The following is a 17325-nucleotide window of genomic DNA, read 5'->3' on the forward strand; positions in this document are numbered from 1 at the left end:
CACCATTTTGATTTTTTCTTCATGGAAATATATTTACTGAGTATGTGCCTCAGTGGGTTAAACACTGAAATGTGTGCTAATTGTAATAATTCTATAACTTGTCAAGGGATAGTTAGTAATTTGTGCATCAAATCTGTTGCATGCTTCACTAAGAGGAAAAAATCTATATTTACTTTGGAGAAGACCATGCACGTATCTTTTGATTCAAAATGATTGTTTAGTGTTTTGATTTTAAATGTTATGTCCTATTATGTTAAGGCTTTTTTTGTTTTGATTTCTAAATATTGATATTGACAGTGTCCTGAAGAATTATCTTTGTTGCTATGCAGGCCTGTCTGAAATTGTGTTGTTTCTGTGATGTGATAAAACAGCAGTATCAAATAATATAAGACTTAAAAGGTCTGGATTGTTCAAGCACTCTAGCTATTTACTGATCAGCTACAAGATTTATAACATGCAGTCACTTTCCCAAGATTTCTCATTAACAAACAGAAAGTTTATTAAAAAATGTATTGAGAGAATCACTATTAAGGCAGCCAAGTCATGGTTTTAATGTTTAGCATTTTTTTTTTGTTTTTGATTGTTTTATATTTGCATTATGTTTGTATTGTATTATGTTCTATACATTTTGTATATAAGTCAGTCCTAGCTGTGAATAAAGTGGCGCACCATCACATAGGTAAACTTTTTCATGTGAGTAGAAAATCACGTAAATAAAAAATATATATATTTTTATAATTTTTTTAGATGCTGATGTTTTTAATTTAAAGAAACCACAATAAAGAAAATAAAAATAAAGAAAATGAAAATATATAAAATAAAAAAGAAAGCAAACCTAATAAACTTGTCTAAATTTAAGTTAGGTTTAACTTTATTTAGCATTCAAAACTAATTTTGGGAAAGTCTTTTAAATTTATTGTGACTGTGTATATGTAAGTTTTTTCACTAGCAATCACAGTGTGTATATTGAGTGAATGGGAAGGCCATAGCTGGATGTGCCTAATTGATTGTATTTTATTTTATATTATTTTTTTAACATTTTGAGTGGCACCTTTTGTTTGAAAGTAGCAAATATAAAAAGGAAAAGAAAAATAATGTTATCATATACTTTTAAAAGCAATTAATAATTACAGTGTTTGATTTAAATATTAAAAGTGATCTGACTTTGTTTTGAAAAATATCATATCTTTTTAATCATATTCAGCTTGATTAAATGGTTTACTTCTAGTGAGAGGGTAGTATAGCAGGTATCCTTTAGCTTACCCTAGCATAAAAAGGTAACAAAATATTTTATTATATTAATACTAATACTTGATTGCTGTTTGTGTGGTTCAGATACTACAATTATGTAGTAGTTATTACACAATGCAGAGAAAAATATTGGAAATTTTTTTTAGCTTTTTTATGTTCTTGTTTACATATTTCACGAGCTTTTAGGCGAGTAAGATATACGAGAACGAAAAAACGAAAAAAACATGACAATATTTTTCGAGAACAAGTGTGATAACTAGTTTATCATATAAACCGAGCATAAATCACTGTAATTTGATATACTCTGCACATGACTGTTTAATATCAATCATAGTTTATGAGATTCAACAGCGAAATAATTTATTGCAAAATAATATATGTGATCATGTCTTTTAATTCATAATAATTTTTTTAATTTGAATTATGCACAAGATGGTAATTATTTCAAAAGAAAAAAGCTTGTTTATGTCACGCTTCAATGAAATTAAATGAAAATAAATTTTAGAGTAATATATTCATGTTAATTCAATACAAATTACATTCGAATTAAACACAAAACTCCTTTTAACGCGCTATATATATAACCTTACTAGCCTAAAGTCACAGTTAAACTAAAAATCTCAATGGTGGAGAGCGCACTTTTCTTTAATGACTAGAAACGAAAAAATAATTGAACTGTGAAATATTTATGATTAATTGTTAAACAATAGTTTGTTTCATAAAAATAACTTTTGTTTTATGAGAGAAAATTACAGAACAAATTTACTGACAAGTTCTCGTTTTTAAAGAAAACAATAACTTTACCTAGCGAGTTATTAACCAATCAGGAAAAAAATCAGCTTTTTACACGCTATTTTAGCCAATCAAAGAAAAAATATCTGCTTTTTGAACTGTAGAATTGAAAAATACGTAAAAATTGCACAAAAACATAGCATATATATTTTGTGTATATTAGCCAATCACAGTGCGAGAAAAACTATGACCATATAAGATTTAATCTTTTGTTGAATATAAGAATTATAAAGTTATAAGAAAAAATTTTTATGCTGCTTATTTGTTTCTCACATTTAACAGAGTGTACAAAGAAGGTGAACAACATCTTACTGTCAAAATCATAAATCTTTTCTCTAATTATTTTTCTCATTTAAAAACTGTTTTATGACTCCCTTTGTTATTTTTACTTAATTTACTTTTACTCCATGAGGCCATTTTCTCTTGTTCTTATTTGTTACAATTTGTGAAACAAAAGTTATCTTTACAGCCATGTGTTTTGAGCATAAATGAAACTTTTTTGTAAAATGAATGAAACTATTATTTCAAGTTCTGGTGTTTTAATTGACTCTGAATTCTTGTTTACACATTTTAAACAATAGGTACATTATGTGAGTTTTTTTCACCTTTTAGATATTTTGCAATATTAAAGAAATGTGTAAAACACTGAAAATAAAATTTATGTGCAATATATATTTTCAAAGTATGAAGTTTCATTCTGTAAAATTTAAGTTTAGCAGGCAAATTTGATCTGTCAAAAAAATAAATGATTTTCGGGCTGTTAATTTAAACGATGAATTATGTCCTGGGCACACATTTTTGAAACACATGTCAGTAACATTGTAGAAATGATACCTGCCATACTGCTCTGTTGCTAGATTGCAAAGATACATAGATTATACATATAGTGAAAAGAAAAAACTTTCAATTTCATGTTCTTACAATCATCAGCTAAAAAAGTATGAGAAAACCTTTACAAAATGTTCTTGTACAAAAATTACATAATTGATGTATAATTGCTGTAATTAGAATGTGTAGCTTAGTAGGTGTGAAATACTTTTAACACCTAGTCTTTTGATTTTGTTCATGTGGCTGCATTTAGTAATTAACTGGCTCAGTTTATTTAATAGTTCTTCTTTGTTTTTATAATAAAAGATTTCATACCTTTCTTGTAAAAAATACTGTATTTCCTTCACATATTAGAATACAGTCTTAGGGTTTGTTTGACCATTTAGATTTTTTTTAAAGAAAGTGTAGTAATGTTTTTGTATTTTTTGTTGTCGATTGATTGTTTGTGCCCATTATATGGCGTCTTGAACTATTTTTTGGTCAATTTGATGTAAACTTTTTTGGGACTTGAGGTGCTGTTGCTTCACTTATAGATTACGGAATTTTTTTGACAGTTGCAGTTTAACAGGCATTCGGTCTTTTTTCTGCAATTGCAGGGTGGTGTTGGTACTTTATCCATGGATGTGTAGCCACTTTTTCGTAGAGTTTTTTCATAGATAGGTTTTGCTTTCTAAAACACTGATTGGTTAGAAGAGTTTTCTGAGAATTTTTTGGAGATTAATAACAGTACCTGTTTTAAAATGTGTTTTGGGTGACTTGAAGATGTGTTGATGTATAGGAGACAGTAGTTTGCTTTTTTGTACAGACAATAGGTATTCGATTGTAAGTCCATAGTGATATCAAGAAAATTGACAGAGTGTAAACCAGTTACTATTTCTATTTAGAAGTCGATATTTTTGAAGATTTCTTCAAAAATATAGAATGGTCCATCACTTTTTCAGTTGATGGACCATTTGTGTATCAGATCTGTTTGCTACTTTACTCTCTGTTATTACACATTAATTAAGAAAGTAGCACATTCAATCTTCACTCTTTGGATGCTCGTAGGCGCGTGGGCTCAATTAACCTCTAGCTAGGACTGCAAGGTTTAATTCAATGGTCGCTGTGCGTTTTCTCAGGGAATACGTTAGTTATTTCTGTACATTGTATATATGACATTTCTTTAATATCTTCCTGTCATTGTTTACACTTTGGTTTCTTTAAAGACAGCATTTTTGATTATTTATGTTTATTTAGTACAATAATACTATACTCGTATTAAATGGAACCAGTGATTGATTTGGAAGAAGCTGTTGGATCTTATCTCAATTGTTTATCAACAGGGTGCGCTGCTGGCAGCAAGCTTTACACAAGTGTTGGTAAAATTATTGATGAGAAGTTTCACGAAATATTCCATGATCAAGAACCACGCGACAAGTATTTAAAATCTAGTTTTCAGTTACTTCAAACTCAGAATGCATTTGAAGGTTATCAGCAAGCACTGCTAGAGTGCAAAGAGAAACTTCTAGAGATCCTAATTGATAGCCACACGAAGCGACATCAACCGAACAAGAATAAACAAGATGGTTCTACTGAAGAGGTTTGTTTATTATATCATTCACTTTGAATTTTATGAGATCTTTGAAATTTGTTTGCTTTGTACTAGGATTTTATAACTTTATTATTTGACAAATTGTTTTCCTCCTATGTACATATCTATGGCGATTCTGAGAGAAATGATAACAACCTAATATAATACCAGTATTATTTTACCATTAAGATTGGCAATAAGTCAAAAGGACTACCAGTATGTACGTGTAAGTGATATCTTTAACACTCTCAGAAACTTTTTTTTTTTTTATATATTCGTCCTGTGCCATTTTTTATGTTTAAACTCGTAAACCCCAAACACAAGAACCGAGTGTCTGACCTAGCAAGTTTCTGGGTCTTAAACTTTCTTGTCTCCGATAGCCAAAATAATGTTCAAATTAAAAAACTTTTATATTGCTCTTATTTTAAATAATCTTTCTAAACACAAGTAAACTGTTTAACATTTAAAAATATGTAAATAGAAAAACTGTTTTGTTCACTACCTGCAGTGAAACATTGTTAATTAAACAAAAGCAAGAAAGTTTCTAATCTGACAAAAGCCATGCGTGCCTAACAAACTGTATGTATTCTGTTAAAAATCTTCCTGGATAACTTTTAAAATTTTATTTTACTACCCATGGGGGTAGTTTTAAAAGATTTTTTTTGTTTAAAAACGAAACATTTTTACGCTAATCGCTAGCATGACTAGGTTTTTATTAAGTATGATTATAATCTTAAAACTAAAACTAAATTTTTTAATTTTTTAATTCTTTAATTTATTCCTTAAACATTAAAATTTAAGCAAAGTTTTTTTCTCTGATGTGACGTGAACTGGAAGTGGGTTTCATGATCTTGTAATTACACAGTCCTAGTTATTTGTCAAAAAATTCAATATAACAGATGTGATGTACATGTTGGAAAATGTTTTGGTTTAATTGATAGGTCCAGTCTAAAATTATTTCTTAACAATGAATTAAACTATTTTAGAACTACTAGCTGATAAACGTTTTGTGGCGTACGACCATCGCATGCCACAAAAAGTAAAAATTATTTGTTTAAATCATGTTAAATCTGATATATTTTATGGAAGGTTTTGGTGTGTGACTTGTAGTAACACTATTATTTCTCTTTATCTATTCGTTATCTGTGTTTAACAAAAAAGGACCATGTTGTGTTTGTGGAAACTCACAACCTTGGGGATTCCAACTCGCATTCTCTTGTTCTTAACAATGACAGATTGAGTCATTATGCCATACAGCATAACCTCTAATTATTATTAAAAAAAATCATGAGCTTATTAAGTAATTGATTGAGGAGGCAAATCACAAGTCATACTGGATCATTAGGATGTAGCATGACTTGTGATTTGCCTCCTTTACTTGATAAACCGATTTGATGATTTGCCTTACCACAAGCAATAATTAATAAATTAATAATTAAATAAATTGATGTTAAATTATTTTTTATGTCTTGTTTAAAGTAGCAGTATGGTATATTACACCTCTTCTGTATAAAACATTTTTTTTTAACTTTCCTTCTCAAAAACATTATCAAAGTATATATATACTTGTTAACAAAAGTTTGTTCTACAATATGACGAAAAAAAAAATGTTGTAACAGATTGAAAATATAGTTGAAAGTCTTAAAAAGTAGGTGTGGCTAACTGTAAAGGGATTAGTCTCAAAAGTATACAAGTTTTCAGAAAGAAAAATATGTTCACATTTTCAGCATAGTCTGAATTTAAATTGTGTATCTCATTTTTTTTTTTCAACTTTCATCGTTTTGAAAATATGACGTAAAATATCTATAAGATCATGAAAATAACACTTCATTTTTTTTATTTTTCTTTCAATCACTTTTGCATCCAAATCCACTGACTAAAAATAAAATGAGACACACGATAAGAGATCAACCACTCTTGAAGCCGAAAAAGAAAATTTCATGACGTCATCTAATGTATTTTTAAGACAGATCCCTGTTAAGAAGAGTAGGTAACCGAAAATTTTACGAAAGGATTATTCAGAGATATTCGTTAACGAAGTTTTTTTATCGACCTGTGATTGTTTACAAGAAATTGAAAGAGAATATGTTAATGATTAATTATTTATTTAAAGTGAACTTGTAGGACTCTTACAACACGTTTTCAGCATAAGAATGCCCCGTTATAATAAAGCAGAATAATTTCAGTTATTAAAAGCTCAAGTTATTTAGTACTTTTATTTTATGTATTTCCACAAATCTTATCAAGGATGTATATGTTGTGAAAATTAAAAACACATGGAAAAATATTCTTACAAACAAGACAATATTCCTGTTGAAGCATTTGAATGCAGCTTATTTTTTAGTTGCTTTTTTGTTGATTGTTTTGCTGGTTGTGACATGAGTTTCTTGGTTCTTTTATAGCAATATGCATCAATAGCTCTTCGTGTTGCCAAGGAACTATACTGTTATCACCAAACTGTTGCCGATGTTTTGAAACCACTGTTATTTTCTGATTTTGAAGAAGATTTTGATAATGTGATGTTAACAGGGATAGAGGGAAAGGATCAAATTGTTGCAGCATGGTTGTCTATTTCTGAGGTAAATTGCATTTTTTATTCATTTTCTTAGTCAGTTTTGTGTTAATAATTTTACCGAAAGACTATAAGTGTGACAAGCCCAGTGAAAGTTGAACGTCTTTTAAGTATGGGTTTTGCTTATAGGCAAATAAATCATTACGAAATGGCTATGGACTCACTAACCAAGAGATAGGACAAGTTTTATCGTGGCAGCATGGTGAAGACATGTCTGAATCATGTAGAAAGAGACTGAATCAAAGAATAAACAATTTAGTACAGGTATTAACTATGTGCAATAAGTAATATGTTTTAAATTAAGTTGTTGCTACTTTAGTCCGTTTTACAATGTGTAACTAAATTCATGCGGCATGGATATCCTTCTCCAATGGGAGATTTCATTTACATTCTCAGACATCTACAGGGCGAAGATGGAAAGAGATGTAATTATATCTTTAGTTCCGAATCATATAAAAGATAATGTGGTTGATCTTTTTAAGAAGTTGAAAAGGAACCAACTATTATTGCCAATACATTGCCATCTAAACATTACAAAAGAAATTCTCTGTTAAATGATCTGCATAGAGTGAACAAGAGATTGTCATATTTTTCAAGATGAGATTATGTACATCAAAAACGAATATCTCGAAGCAGGATATCCATATGAATTTATACATGTGTTATCAGAGCTTCTAAAAACTCTAAAATTTCTGATTGGTTATTCACAATTCAGAAGGTTTTCTTCAAATTGCCTTTTTTTTTCTGGATAAATTAGATGTTGGAAAGGTTTTCGCAAGTTTAACTTGTCTAATAAATAATCAGTTTAATTACATATTATTATAGTGTACACAAAATATCCAGTCATTGTTACCACTCAAGGAATCACATGTCCAGTGTCATTTACGAATGTTGCTTCTGTAGAGAAGCTATGTTTGGGTGTAAAACCTCTAAAAATCTTTTCTTATCAAGTTTGAACATTGCCTTTTTTTGTTAAGAAATGTGTTTAAACATCACCTTTATAATATTTTCAAATAATTTTAGAATATCCACAAAAATAAAAAAAGAATGATGCTTCTTTAAAAAGACTGACCACATTAATTTGTATTTTCCAAAATAAAATTATTTGTAGATATAATACAAAAAATATAAAATTTAAATACAAAGTGCAAACAAAATGCGGCAGTTTATAAGTTTCTTACAGTTGAGTTTTAGTCGTTCTTGAACAAAATACATTGTCCTTTCCGCATTTACACACAGAAAACAACCATTTCTAAGCTTTATAGATCCTTTTAGAAAGAAGTATGGCAATTTTAAAGTTTTGCATGACCGTGTTTTCATCATTTTATAATGGTAATTCCTAATCTTTGTGCCGCTCTGTTTTCAAACACCATTTAAAGATTTTTAAGCTTTACATGCCGTGTTTTCATCATTTTAAACAAGAGTATGGTCATTTGTTAACCATTTATGGTCGTTCTTTATCATTCTTAAAATGAAACAATGGTGTGGTGTTTTATAAGCTTTGTACACATTTATGTTCATCATTTTCCAATAACATTGCAATATTTCTAAGCTTCTTATCGTCGTGTTTTTGTCCTTTTAAAACAAAGTATTGTGGTGCTTTATACACCATGTGTATACACCACCTGTGATTTCTACACCAGCAATTTCTACACCACCAGCAATTTCTACACCACCAGTGATTTCTACACCACCAGTGATTTCGAGGCTAAAAAGACTTGCGTTTAATACATAACAAAAATATTTTTAACTTTGTGCATGTAATATTTTAAAGTTCAAGTTTAAAATTTACAAGGCTTTAAATTTACCATGATTTTCATACTAGCATAAGAAAATTGTATAAACTCGGTAAAATGAAAACAAAAGGGTGAACTAGCTTCTTTAATGTTGTTTTAATTAACTGTCAATGTTTTTTTCCTTCACCGGAAAATATATTTGTGTAATACATAATAGCAAAGGTCTTGTCGTTCCAGAGTGCACAATGCGTATGCAGTAGGAAAACAAGCAACAAATGTCAACAAGAAATAAAAACTTTCAGACTGTTTGTTTTGTTTTGCTTTCACAAGTGCATAATCACTGGAAGTTTTGTTTTCAAAACTAGCAAATTAAATAAAGCATCTGTTGTCTTTCAAGATGTTTTGATACAAAAATAACACAGAAAAATTTCATAATAAATTCAAATACCATAGAATACTTATTTTTTTCAAGTGATAACTTGTGTCTAAAACTATATTTGCTATGTGAAACATATTATTCTGCGAAATATTTATTTTACAACATGGTGAATATAATTACTCTCAGGCAATCACAAGAGACAAAGTCTATCTATTTAGCATTCCATTGCTTTCGTTCTTTCACAATGCTTTGATTAAATCCCCGTGGTCACACAAGTTAGCAATTTAATGAACAGAAAGTCCTCATCGACACTGTCATGGCAGCAACCATAGCACTACTTTGACATGAAATATTTGGAGAACCAAAGCTCACAAATTTAAAAAAATTAACACAGTTTATATTCACAACTTGTTATCAATCGTTAGTTCTTCTTTAACGCAGTTCTCTGCTGGTGTCCAAAGGACACCAAAAATTGTTTTTTTTTTGAATTTATATAATTTTTCAAAGTCGCAGACATAAAGACTAGAAATTGTGTCAAAATTTATGTCTGTCAAAAGAGGAACTTTAATGAAAGAAGTTAAATCTTTATGTTTGTTTGCTTCATAAAGGCCTATAAATTAAAAATTAGTTTGAAGTACTTGAAGAAAGTTATTTCATCTTTTTCTTTCTTTTTATTTGTCTTTATCGCAATAATAAAATTGGCAGTATTATTTCTTATGTAAAGATGTGTCCACCATTATATTTTGTGAAAGTATTATGCTAACGTTATCCTAGCATTGAGAAATAAAACAGTGCCTGGAGAGTCTTATCTTTATTCTGCAATTCCTATCGTAGATATGTACACCAGGATTGTTGTTGTGTTAGCGCGCAATGAGAACTAAAATTAAACTTCAAACAGCTATGGATTTATCACTTTAAACATTTTTATGTGACTGTGTTTACGTCATTTTAGAATGAAATTTGGCTATATTTATGTTTCGTCAGACTGTCTTTTTGTCAATACTGAACAAAATACCACGGTTTCTAAACCTAACACAGCTATATGGACGGGATATCTAATATAATAATACGAAAATTCAGTGTGTCTGTGAGGGGCAATGATGACATGCACTTTTCCTTTTAAGATAAGCGAGAGACTATATCTTAATTGTTAAACAACAAATATTTTGGAGGTTACGCCACAATGTCAATAAATTTGATTGATGTCAATGTTCTTGATTAGCGGTGTAACTGTGCAACCAATTTCTAAAAAATAACTTTGGTACATTGCTGACGTCAACGAAATTTCTAAACCCCATATATTCTTAACCTTTCGTTAAAAGCACATAATCCTATACATTATTTTGAAGTAAACAAATTTTTATAAAAAAAATGTACAAATTGACAGGTCATTGCTGACGTCATCAAAATTCAATAGCCTTTTTTTTCATTGTTTTTTTTGCTTTTAGTATATAATCTTTAAGCTGTAACATATTTCAGTATGCAAATTTTAGTATATAATTCATGCAGTTTGTGGTGCATACACAATCGGGAGAGAGATTTTCTTTGTTTTTTGTTAACGTTGTTTGAAAGCATTTTTTGTTTTTGTTTTTACAGCAATACATTGATAGACTATTCTGCAATGCTGTTTGTGAGGTGGACATCCCAACAGCTTTTAACACTTATCCAGATGAACTTCAAAAAGTGCTACAGGTGACTTTTTTAAACTGAGTACAGGTTTTTCAGAAAAAAGGTTGATGTAAAAGACATCAACCTTTTTGGGTCGTTTGATATGTTTACAGTTCTAGTAAATTGCATGAGTAAATTTGAGGGTTGCAGAATTGAAAAATACACTCATTTCAATTAAACCACTTGTAAAATGGGATGGTTTTCATGATCCAAGCCTACAACAAGGTCAAGGATATTTGGATATCGGAGCTGTTATAAGGGATAATTTTTCTACATGGATGTTTCTTGTCATACATTATTGTTTTAATTTTCGTTGTGCTTTTCATGTAGAACTGTTGTAGTCCTGCAGAAAGTTTTGCAGCGGCATCTCAAGGAATTCCTATCATCAAAGAAGAAATTGAAGTCATGTTGCACAGAGAGCTACCGCGTGTATGCCTCCACTTAAATCGAGATGTTTATGACAAGGCTAGTCCTGGTAAAGCATTCGAAAATACAACTCAGAAGCTGGTAAGAAACTTTTTCGAGGATTTGAGCCTTTACTCTTTGTCACAAATTGCATAACAAGACCAAAAGAATTACTGAAGGATAAACATAGCACAGTATTTCGTGTATTACCACACAGTAAGTGTATAAAATGCTGCCAATGCTCATTAAAATTGTTTTTGAATTAATTTAAAATCATATTTAAAAAAATTTAAATTAAAACTGCCATAAAGATCTTTCTGGGTATAGTTAAAAAATTTGTAAACAAGCAAATGAACCATGCAGTTCTGCGTGTTATAAAACGAAACCCTCATAATGATTCCAGAAAGGATACAATAATAGTAATAGATTGAGAAACAAAGCTTGTAACTAATGGGATGTTTTAACGTCTTCGAGGATTCCATCCCAACAGCTGGCTCTTCCACCTCTCCCACTGTAACTATGTTACATTTGTAATAGATTAAAATAAATCATAACTATTTTAAAGAAGTTTGACTTTTTTTCTATAGCCACCTTTTTCCCCAGGGATGGAACCTTAAAGAAAAATCTTGCAGGTATTAATTTTCGCAGATTGGAAAATCTAATTATTTCGCAGTTTCAAATTTTCGTTGTTTCAGACAAAAAAGCGCGAAAATAAGTAACCGAAAAAATTTGTACCATTAAGGTAGCTGACGAAGCTCTTACTTGCAAAAAACATTCCTGGTGTGAAGAATTAACAACTTAGATCACAAGTTAGCTTGTGTGTTATTTAATGAACTTTTTTAATACGACAATGCAATGCTGTCTAAACATCAATGTAAAATGTTTTGGCCAAGAAATTCATTAATGGAAAATTCCACAAATGCAAACAATTATTGCTCAATCAACTGCAAAGAGTGCATTATGAGAATTACTTGTCAAGGCAGAACATTTAGTTCATTTTTGGATTTTAAATCTAAAAAACATTTTTATACTCTATTTGACCCTAACATAGTATCATTATAATCCAAAGGTTAGGCTTAAATTTTTTCTTGCGAATCTTTTTTCCTTGTGATTTATTTTGTTGGATAAGGAAATTCTTTATGTATCACTTTCATCCTTTTTATTGGTTTCAGGTAATAATCTTTTACCATATTTTTAAATGACATTTTATGCTAACTTACACAATTTCTTTGAACAAATCTGTATCAATTGCTTTGTTGCAAAAGTTATTCTCGGCGAAATAATTTTGTGATTTTTTGTCTGGTGAAAGTGTATTCCGTCAAAGTATACATGATGAGGAGTTAGCATATTTAATGCTCTCTAGGAATATCAACCATTTCTCTTTTCGTATTAAAAAATACGAAATTCGAAAATTTCGTATTAAAAAATCAGTTTTCATATTTTAAAATACGCATATTTTTAAAAATACGAAATATATATTTTCGTATTTTTGAAAAATATGCAATTCTATTTTTAAAAATACGAAATTTGTATTTCATATTTTTTAAAAATAGAAAATACGAAAATTGGGAAGATAAAATAGAAAAATATCAACCAGAAGTAGCAACAATAGCAGCTAACTCTACCTTGGTCTCCATCCTTTTAGAATAATCCTTGCTAAAAACTATATTTGTGTCAAAAATTTCGTAACAATGTGGAAAAACTGATTTCAAACACTTTTTTACTTTTTTACCCATTTTTACTTTTTTACCCATAATTTAACCTTTGCTAACATATTATTTTACCCCTATTTATTCTTGTTTAATTAACAGCAAGCTGTACGAGATATTATTGCAAGGGTAATTGAGCTAAAAAAGATTGATGTCACAAAAGAGCAAATTGATATGTTTTGTTTGCGCATCTTGGCTGCTTCAAGCTATTCAATATCAAGTGCATCATCAAGAACAGCTGTTATCATAGCATTTGGTAAAGCAAATCTGGTAGGATATTCAGATCTATAACTTTTCATTATTGGCATCTAAAAGTAGAATTTACACAATAAGATTATTCATAAAGAATCATAGTAATTATAATTGGCAATTACGCACAGGAAAAAATAGCGATGTGCGGCTATATCCAAAATTTTGTGGTTTTGATTTATTGCTCTTTTTTGTCAAGCCGTTAGTAGCTTTTGGATCTCAATAAATCAACACCTATATTATCCATGTTGAGAAAACATGGTGAAAAATAACCCCACTATTTGTGACATTTTTAGGGTCACTTTTGCATTCCCAATTAGAGCATCAAAAATGGCTGACAGCTATATATTACGTCATAGTTAAGCTGTATATTTCACGGTTCTGCTCCAACCATTACTTACTTTGGTGGCTGACACAATCTCTAGTACTTAATGTTTAAACTGTGAGTAAATTTGGTAGCTGATAGGCTATGTGGCTGACACTATGTGCTCAAATGGAAATGGTATAGAGTTAAATTTTTGTAACATCCATGATGAAAATTTAGGAATATGTTCTTGAATGCTTATATATTCTGTTAATTGAGTTTTTAAAGTGGCTGACTGCTTGTTTCTGTGCAAAAAAGTGGCTTACACTCTCAATTTAGTATTATAACTAAGAAATAACCTGTTGAAAACAAACTATGTCTTATTTTGTTAATTGTACAAATAGGTGGCTTATAATGTATTTAGAAAATTTATATACTACAAGTTTAATCTGTGCACCATTACCATTACTAACCAAGAAGATTATGTGGAAAGCACCTTGTACAGATTTATTGTCTTAAAAATACACAAAGATGCAACTGCCATTAAAATATACTACATCTACGAAAAAGCGGCTGACATGAGTTAACTTTATCTACAAATTGGTCCCAGCCGGTCCCTAGTTACCCACGCGGTAAAAAATGACTGATGTCACCACCTTGTTTCCAAGTTATTTGGCCTCAAAGATTTAAGGGCATTGTAATGGCTTCACTAATCTATATATTAATACGCCTCGTGTGTGTGTGCACAGTGAGGCCAAGAACCAAAAATTACCAGTAACTTTCTCACGGCTCATGCATTGCCCCCCTAAAGCGTGGCATTACATTAAAGTTTTACTATAATAATTACACTGTTCCTTCCTAGATATCACATAAAAGTTATAACTATTTAAGAGCCACAATGTACGATATAAATATATATATATATACCATATGACAAAATACCTATATAGGTATAGGTATATGCTACATATGATTTAACGGGCTTGGATATTCACAGACTACACGGACTGTTAAATGAACTTCCTATCATAAAAAAATGGAAATTGTGTTTACAAAAAAGATGGCTGTTCATTTTTAGTATTTTCTACTTTTTCCTTCAAAATAAATCTTTAAGAAAACATTTGAAGAAAAGCATAGTTATATAAATTAGTCATAGCAAGTTTACTGTAAGGTTTGTTCATGTTTTTTTCAGTTTTGATGAAATTATTGATGCAAGACAGGTTTCTTAGCTAGCACCATAAAGCCAGCTACCAACAACAACTAGCTAGCTAGGAAGTAAAATTGCTATCTAATTTATTTTTATATGTAGCCATGTTTTTTAAGTCTCCAGTTTATATTTAACTGACTAGCTATTACCTGCTGTAGCTAGCTAATGTTACCTTTAAACTAAAGCTCCCCAGTATATACCTAGCTAACCTGTGAGTTTTATGTTGCTATTAGCTACATGTAGCTAGCTATCATCTTAGTGTTCTTTCCTAGAAATGTGGCTGTAAGTTATTTAACTAGACATTTTGAGCTTTAATTGGAAGATCCTTTTTATACAAGTATATATATATATATATAATGTATTTTTCACATTTTGTGACTAAACTTACATCGGTTGCATGCAATACGACAAAGGATTTTTATTTAACGTAATTCTGGTAGCTTAAGTGTGGTGATTTTTGTTGTTCTAGATGTTCTGACTCAAATGTTTTTGTTTATGACATTACGTGTTATTTAAGAAAAGTTTAAGAAAACATTTTTGAGGGGGTACTACATGTTAACACCGAAAAAACCTGTTTTTTTTTATTCTTAGTTTACAGGGAAAATTTACGTAGCTTTTTCACATTTTTTGATTTTGTTGCAGTATTTACATGGCTTTTTGATTATTTATTTATTTAATTTTTTATTTTTTTAGATGGGGAAAGGATTTACATGTTTTTTTTACATTTAGGGTAAAAAAATGTACAGGGAAGGCTGGGGTGACTTTCCATTTATATACATAATGTAAATAATATATACTAACTGTTGTGTTTTTGTTTTTTTGAAATTTTGTGTTAACTTTTGTGGCAAAAGGATCATGCAATATACCGACAGAACAAATTTTTGCAGAATTTGACTTTACATCTTGCAAGCAATTCGTGTTTTTATATTAAAATGAGAAATTCAACTCTGACATTATATATACAAAAAGTAAAATTCTCACAAAATCCATCAAACGTTATTAACCAAGAAAATTTTAATTTGAAAATTTTTGTGAGCAAAGACATAATCAGCATGCTGAAAGAACTGACTTTTGTTATTTTAGAATTACTAAACACAACCGTCTTTTACATTTAGTGTACACTTTTCTGCGCATGGCTTTATTCAATACACCGAAAGAGCTACTTCGTTTATTTCGATTTTATACTCTTTGTAAGCTATTTTTTCTTCTTTTTGACATTTTGGATTAACTTATTGTTGTAGAAGGCATACAATATGCATATTAAAATAATGGAATTTTGCAAATTTATGTTTTACTGCTCAATTTCCACATTTTCTTAAGATTCTTTGGGACAAGATGGCATGAAGTAGACCAAAATACCTGATCTTAGTTGTTTTTAATTTAAAGGCTGTGGCTTGTGAAACTTTAAGGTGAACATTTTGTGGAAGACAATGACATGACATATACTGATGGAACTGATTTTTGTTGTTTTAGATGTTATAACTGAAACTTTTTTTTTGACATTTCATGTTAATTTTGTGAGGAAGAACCATACACTTTATTATTAATCATATTTATACAGGTTTACATCTTCAGTATGATATAATATATCTGCACTGCTATCAATGAGTGACCTGTTAAAAACAAAAATAAACAAAATAAACAAAGAGCCAAAAATTGTTTTTTTGTTTTAAATAATATATATAAAATTATGAGAATGTTAGAAAAAAAAAAAAAAAAAGAGAGAAAAGAAAATAAGAATCAAATAGCAGACTATGAACAGAAAATTAGCAAAAATGGGAATTAGAAAAAATTTGAGTTTAGGATTCAAACTAAGGTAATAGACCTAGAACTCACTTTGTTTCAAAAACTTTAAAATTTCTCATACTCTTTCCTTCCCTGATATTAGAGGGGAGACTATTAAAAACTAAAGCTCCTTGATAATACGTAAGCTTCTGACTAGCTTCCGTCTTGATGCTACGTAAGACTAATTTAGATCTATTTCCTCTGGTGTTAATCGAATGGCTAACCACTTTGTAATTGCTGTCAACAGTAATATCGTTAACGACTTTGAACATATCAATTACTACTTTCCGCTTTTTTTGAGTGACAATGTTGACCAATTCTTGCGGGTTTTGATGATGTGCTTAGCTCTTCTCAGCAAGGACTCAAATTTTCCAATCCATGTTTTATTCATTCCACCAAATATGTCGTAGCAGTATAAGAACAGTGGATGGATCATGGAGTTAAAGATGGTTTCAGCAACATTTGAAGAAATTTTGTAACCTATTTTATATAAAAGTTTGATGCGTGAGGTTATACGCTTGTATGTTTTTTTAAGGTGATGGTTCATTTTAAGGTGAGTATCCAGTTGAATCCCAAGGTATTCGTAATAATCTGGTTGGTTTATATCATTTTGATCGATCACAATACTGACAGAGGCTTGTGGTTTTCGGGACGCAAAGACGACAAATTCTGTTTTGCCCTTTTTTGGATTAAGAATTAGGCAATTTTCCTTCATCCAATCGTGAATGATATTTGCATCCAAATTTATGCAATGTTCAATTTCATCTAACGACTTGCTTGATGAATATATGACTGTGTCATCAGCATACTTCAATACTCGACAGTGTTTCAATTGGCACGGTAAGTCATTGATAAGAAGAATAAATAGCA

At 29.9% G+C, this 17325-nt stretch overlaps 1 protein-coding gene across 2 annotated transcripts in view; it reads left to right on the plus strand.

Moving 5' to 3' along the window:
- The first annotated feature begins 4107 nt into the window (after nucleotides 1-4107).
- Nucleotides 4108-17325, plus strand: part of LOC130613861 (uncharacterized) — a 30675-nt gene continuing 17457 nt past the window's right edge. Inside the window, exons 1-7 of one of the 2 annotated variants that reach the window (XM_057435220.1) lie at nucleotides 4284-4450; nucleotides 4631-4667; nucleotides 6844-7020; nucleotides 7143-7277; nucleotides 10725-10820; nucleotides 11127-11303; nucleotides 13013-13180. In XM_057435220.1, coding sequence (XP_057291203.1) covers nucleotides 4434-4450; nucleotides 4631-4667; nucleotides 6844-7020; nucleotides 7143-7277; nucleotides 10725-10820; nucleotides 11127-11303; nucleotides 13013-13180 — 807 coding nt within the window. In that variant the 5' untranslated portion in view covers nucleotides 4284-4433. Of the gene's footprint in view, nucleotides 4451-4630; nucleotides 4668-6843; nucleotides 7021-7142; nucleotides 7278-10724; nucleotides 10821-11126; nucleotides 11304-13012; nucleotides 13181-17325 lie in introns of both variants that reach the window. The other variant, XM_057435219.1, reaches the window with a different exon arrangement.

This window comes from Hydractinia symbiolongicarpus, chromosome 11, assembly GCF_029227915.1.
Source record: "Hydractinia symbiolongicarpus strain clone_291-10 chromosome 11, HSymV2.1, whole genome shotgun sequence".
Classification (NCBI taxonomy): domain Eukaryota; kingdom Metazoa; phylum Cnidaria; class Hydrozoa; order Anthoathecata; family Hydractiniidae; genus Hydractinia; species Hydractinia symbiolongicarpus.